Raw genomic sequence first — 5,105 nt, forward strand, 5'->3', positions numbered from 1 at the left:
GTGGAGAATAAGAATGTAATTTGTACGGCTAAGGAAATAAAATCATCCAGACAACACAATGTTTATTAACCACTAACAAAATGTAAACAATAGCAAATCAACAAAACTTTAAAAAAAATAGATTGGCATGCAGAAAAAGGTATCTGCACCGAAGCAGATAGAACAGAGGGAGCTGACTCTAGACCCAGCAGAGTTCACACACACAAACATACACACAAACACACAAACACACACACACACACACACACACACAAAGCTTGCAACACAACTGATTTTGACTGGAAGTTGACCAGAAGCTGCATGGGTGAGCCTTGCTTAGTCAGAGAGCTTAATGGAGCTCCTGTAGAAAAAGGCAGGCTACATACAAAGAGCTTTGGCTTCTGTAGCAAAAGGTGAGAAAGAGGCAGCTTGAGAGATTTGTTAGTAGGTTCCTAGAGATCTTTGGCTGCCAACAGTGTATGCAGAAAAGGTGGAGCAGATCCTTTGCTAGATCCCAAAGGAGGCCTTCAGCCCTCTGGGAATTCTAGTGGCTGTAGGAGGTCATCCAGACATCCATACAGGGTCAAAGGTCACCAACTGCCAGTTGTCACTGAGCAGAGCCAAGATGTTTTCGAAGACGTAAGTAGGTCTTCAGAAGGGCTGCTCTAAAGAGCTTCTCCATGTCTTTTCTTGTTTGGGAGGTGGAAGGTTTGTCCATGAGCCTTTGCCCTGGGATGGGGAAATGGAGAGGGGGAAGGTAGAGGAGAAGGGAAGGGAGGCCCTCAGGACTGGGCTCCTTCCCAGAGATTTACACAGAAGGAGCTTCTCTCTTTGCCCAGATGCTCCCTCTGTCCCAGACACAGAGCAGATAGAGCAAGTGGAGTCTGGAAAAGGGGTTTTACTCCCTTCCATTCCTTTTCTTAGGTTCCTGAGATTTCGAAAATGTTGCAGAGAAATCTTCCAATGCTGTTGGGGGAGAATGAGAAGGAATGCCAGGCCAGCCAGTCCTTCAACCTCCACCTTGGAAGACGCAACAAATCTGTCTGGCCGAAGAAAAACGAAAATCACAATAGATATTGAGCTCCATAAAGTGGAGCAGCACGGTGAGTACACACTTTGGGTTGAAGGGGATGGAGAGGGAAAGGGAAGGAGCTCCTTTCGGAGTAGACTCCTCTCTGTAGGCATCTAAAGAAGCCAATTCTGCCTCTTCCTATACTTGAGGTTGCACTTAGGGGCTGGGCAGAACCAAATTGCTCCTGCTCCTCATGCAGCTTCTGAATCCACATTAACTTTCCATAAATTGTTCTGCTTCCATGAGACTCTTCTGGGAAACTTCACATTTGCTGAGTGGAGCCTATCTATATCCTGGGAACTGGGGAGGGAGGATATAAAGAATGCAATAGGTCTTTCCCCTAAAAGAGACATAGCCAGCAACCACAAAAGCCTTTGAATTGGGTCTCCGAGGGAAGGATGCTGCAAAGGGCTGATTTTAGTGTCTTTCCTTCATCTGGAGGAGATCTAAAATTTTGCTCTGATTCCACCCTCTGTGTCTCCTTTCCCAGGTTTCCCTCCAAAGGACAGCCGAGGGAAAGAGAAGGTCCTCTTCGAGAGGAAGGACCTTTTCCAAGCAGCGCAATCAGAGCTGGCCTGTATAAGAAGAGACCAGGAAATAAGCCAATATTTGCGCCAAGTAGTCTCTGAGAGGAGGAGAGAGACGCAAATAGTAGGTACCCCTTGGAAATAGAGGTTTCTTTCGCTGGGCTTTGCCTCCGGGTTTCAAACCCACTCTTTTTTGGCCCAATCTCAGTGTGGGGCAAAAGATTCCTTAGGATGGACAGAGTCTCAGAAGGGTTCAAGCTTTCCTTGTAAAAGGAAGCGCACTGGGGATTCTGGGAAAGTCCGTTGCCCTGACTGACAGCCGAACTCCTTTCAGTTGCACAGGAGCATCGCCTAATCCAGGTCCTCAGTGTGATCACTGCACTGTTTCACCTTAAGAAAAATGTGCAAATGAGGGTCCCAGTGCCCAGAAATAAAAATGTGATGGGGAGGGGGTGAGTTAAGGATGATGGGGAGATATGAGAGGGAAAGGGAGAGGAGGAAAGCTACTGTGAATTCTCAGAAAGTTTACCAAAAGCTCAAAAGGACCCTTTGGACTGAAAGGTGAGCTGTTGCAGCAACATATCAGGTTAAAACAGGCTGGGACAAAGAAGATGTTCTGGAGCAACTTAGTTGAGCTTGACTTTTCTGATTGTCTCCTCTTTTGTTTCCTAGCAGGCTCTGTTGCAGGAGCACAGCTTTGTCAATGGATTAGCTGCATTGCTGGAAATGTATGATCTCAGGTCAGTCTATTGTTTCTTTTATAGTGGGTGAGAAAAGTCTTTTTGGGGTACTCAGTCATTAAGAAGGGGGAGGGCATTCAGTTGAGCCAGCTTATCCTATTCTTGTGGGAAAAATGGAACGGAGGCTTGCTCATTAATATGGGCACTAATGTCTCTTCCTTCTTTTAATCCCACAGCAAGATAACACCAGAAAGAGATGAACCAATAGAATCCATGCTGATGGATATTTCCAGTTTTTATTGGACGGCTACCCTGGATGCAGAGGAGGAAGATCTTTCTGAGGTACCACTTTAACCAACATTTCTGGGATTTCCTTCCTAGTGTTGCATGGATGGGAAAATGTTCTTCAAAAGAAAGAGCACCATCTCTTATGTTTCCTTTCAGGTGGAGAAGAAGTTGCTGGAGGAGGCCTTTGGCCTAACAATGAGGAACCTACTCCGACAATCTCCCACGACAGAACAGTTTGTTTTCATTCTGAAGGTAAGGGTCCAGAAGTTCCATGGTAGTTCGAAGGAACACTACCACAGATTGCACAAGTGTGTTTCGGCAGCAAGATTCTTGATTCTCAGAAATGAGAAAACATCTCTTTTCTTTGTCAATTCCACAGAACTTGGACCCACGTGGGAAACTCTTTTTGCCGGCGATAAACCAGCTCCTGTCCTGTGGAAACCATCATCCCAGGATAGATGTACGTAGCAAAATTAAATTAACATAAATTGTAGCCTTTGAGTCCCCCACAGCTCTTGGGACCACACCCTCAAATAATCTCCCTCTTGGTGCCAGAGAGAGTGCAGGGGGGTCTTTTTCCTCTCATTCCACCTGAGGAAATTCTGGGAAGGATATCTTGCTAGTAATATGTGAGTGATGGGTCAAGGGAAGGAGAATTACTCTCCAAGAACCTTGGCAACACGGTGAGGCATTTCTTTTTCTTACAGCTCGATCAAGTCCAGCAGGCTTTCCCTGATGTTCCCAGGGAAATCTTGCAGGCTGGAACCACCTACGAAAACATCAATGAAGGTAACTTTCTTGAGAACACTAAGGGGAGGGGGGAGGGTTACTTATGACCTGTCCTCTTAGTTACGACAGTCACATCAGCCGTACACTAATTTCATCACATTTCGAGTAGTTGGCAAGAAGTTCAAATTTACAATCCTTTGCAGAATCTAATGGATACGTGATTGCAGTTTGAGATATTTTCATTGTTTTAAGACAAAAAAAAAAAAAAAAAAGGAAGAAACCAGCCACTGGATAATCTGCATTTGGATTTACCACCACGTGATTCACTTAACAATTGTTGTAAAAACGATTGTGAAATAGAATCCGGTCATGTGGCAACTTGATTTAAAACTGTAATGACTGGTCATGCAGAGTTTGATCTCCCTTGTTGTCATAAATTGAGGACAACTCCCATAGATCGAAAACCTGTATATGTTTTCCAGCTGTGTCGCAAACAGATCAAATTTCAACATCTGTTTCTTTCCATTTTCCTCACCTTTTATTTCCATGCAGGAGACCTAGAAATAGAGGAGTTGTGACCTCCACCCTTCGCCGTTGAGCCACCTATGAAGAAAAGCTACCATCTCAGGAAATGGCCCTTTGGTTCTTCCTTCTATAAATTGCATAAATTTTGTATAATAGTTGAATTTGATCTGTTAAAACTTCTGACTGTATAATAATTGTTGGTATCTGTGTTTGTAGATCACTGGAAGATCAGAACTCCCTCCTGCTGAAGGTTCCCTTGGGGTTTGGAAGATGGCACTGGGGCTGAAGATGCTGTGGAGCAGACGCCGACCATCATCGTTTTTAATATGCTGCAGCAGGTTGGTAGTATGCAGGGTTGGACTAAGAGATGGTTCCGTTTCTGCAAATGTGGGGTTTTGTTCTCTCAAGCCTATGGTTGATTCTGCTTTCTGCCCTGTGATTTGTCTCTTCTTAGGCTGGGTAGCAGCTTGGACAGAATTCCACGCGGTTCCTGTAACGGACCTGCTTGCTTGGACCATCACCCGGCTGGATCAACATCTCCCCAGGATAGAAGAACAACGAAACAGAAGATGGATGGACTTGAGTTTTTAATGACAGTGTTTATTTCTTGTATCTATGGGACACTTATATGTCTCCAGCTATATGCCACCATTGAAGGCAAACACAAGGCAAAGAAGACAGAAGTTTAGTCAAAGGTGTTACCTTCAGACTCTCAAGATTCCGTTAATGTAGCCTTACAATAAGGTCGAATTAGCCCATTTAGTCGTATTTCCTGTCTCGTTTCCCTTGGAGGACTGACACAATGTCTGCAGGTTGTTGGAACCGTGTGTGTGTGTGTGTGTGTGTGTGTGTGTGTGTGTGTGTGTGTGTGAAGCCTCCCAGGTAAACAGACAGGAAACGTGCCTAAAAGTGCTAATTCGACCTTATTTTAAGGCTACATTAACAGAACCTTGAAAGTCTGAAAGTAGCCCTTTTGACTGAATTTCTATCTTCTTTATCTTATGTTTCCTTAAATGGGTGGCATATAAATGTCCCATAGATAGAATGTATGTATATGTTTATGTATTTATTTTGGTTGTCATATTCTGTTGTTAATTGTATCATTGATTTCATGGTTGTTTGCTACCCATTGTCCCTTGTTTGACATGGGCCCCTCTACAAATTGGATAAATAAATAAGTATACTTTGAATATTTTTCCTTCACTTGTTTTCCTTGCTCTTTTTTTAACTTCATTATTTTTTAAAATCTGTATTTGTATTTTGGTTATTTCATTTCCAAATATAAATAAAGGTACAATATAAGTC

At 43.6% G+C, this 5,105-nt stretch overlaps 1 protein-coding gene across 2 annotated transcripts; it reads left to right on the forward strand.

Annotated features, from left to right (window-relative positions):
• The first annotated feature begins 285 nt into the window (after positions 1–285).
• LOC132710564 (uncharacterized) lies at positions 286–5,105 on the forward strand. 2 transcript variants are annotated; one of them, XM_087874256.1, is made up of 10 exons: positions 286–392; positions 904–1,082; positions 1,542–1,702; positions 2,254–2,318; positions 2,495–2,600; positions 2,703–2,798; positions 2,926–3,006; positions 3,254–3,335; positions 3,828–4,138; positions 4,255–5,105. In XM_087874256.1, exons 1-9 carry the CDS (start codon positions 301–303, stop codon positions 3,851–3,853), a joined length of 888 nt encoding a protein of 295 aa, XP_087730382.1. In that variant the 5' UTR covers positions 286–300; the 3' UTR covers positions 3,854–4,138; positions 4,255–5,105. The 2 variants fall into 2 exon arrangements, with proteins under 2 accessions (XP_087730382.1, XP_087730383.1); XM_087874257.1 differs by lacking the exon at positions 286–392 and adding an exon at positions 592–687.

Source organism: Pantherophis guttatus, chromosome 7 (genome assembly GCF_059756535.1).
Source record: "Pantherophis guttatus breed Tessera chromosome 7, ASM5975653v1, whole genome shotgun sequence".
In the NCBI taxonomy this organism is placed as follows: Eukaryota; Metazoa; Chordata; class Lepidosauria; order Squamata; family Colubridae; genus Pantherophis; species Pantherophis guttatus.

What these genes read in the sequence shown, in the direction of transcription:
- LOC132710564 (XM_087874256.1), top strand. Translation starts at nt 301, where the DNA reads ATGGGTGAGCCTTGCTTAGTCAGAGAGCTTAATGGAGCTCCTGTAGAA. An exon ending in AGGAGGAAGATCTTTCTGAG is followed by an intron (nt 2,601 to 2,702) that starts GTACCACTTTAA and finishes GTTTCCTTTCAG; the next exon opens with GTGGAGAAGAAGTTGCTGGA. An exon ending in ACCATCATCCCAGGATAGAT is followed by an intron (nt 3,007 to 3,253) that starts GTACGTAGCAAA and finishes TTTTTCTTACAG; the next exon opens with CTCGATCAAGTCCAGCAGGC.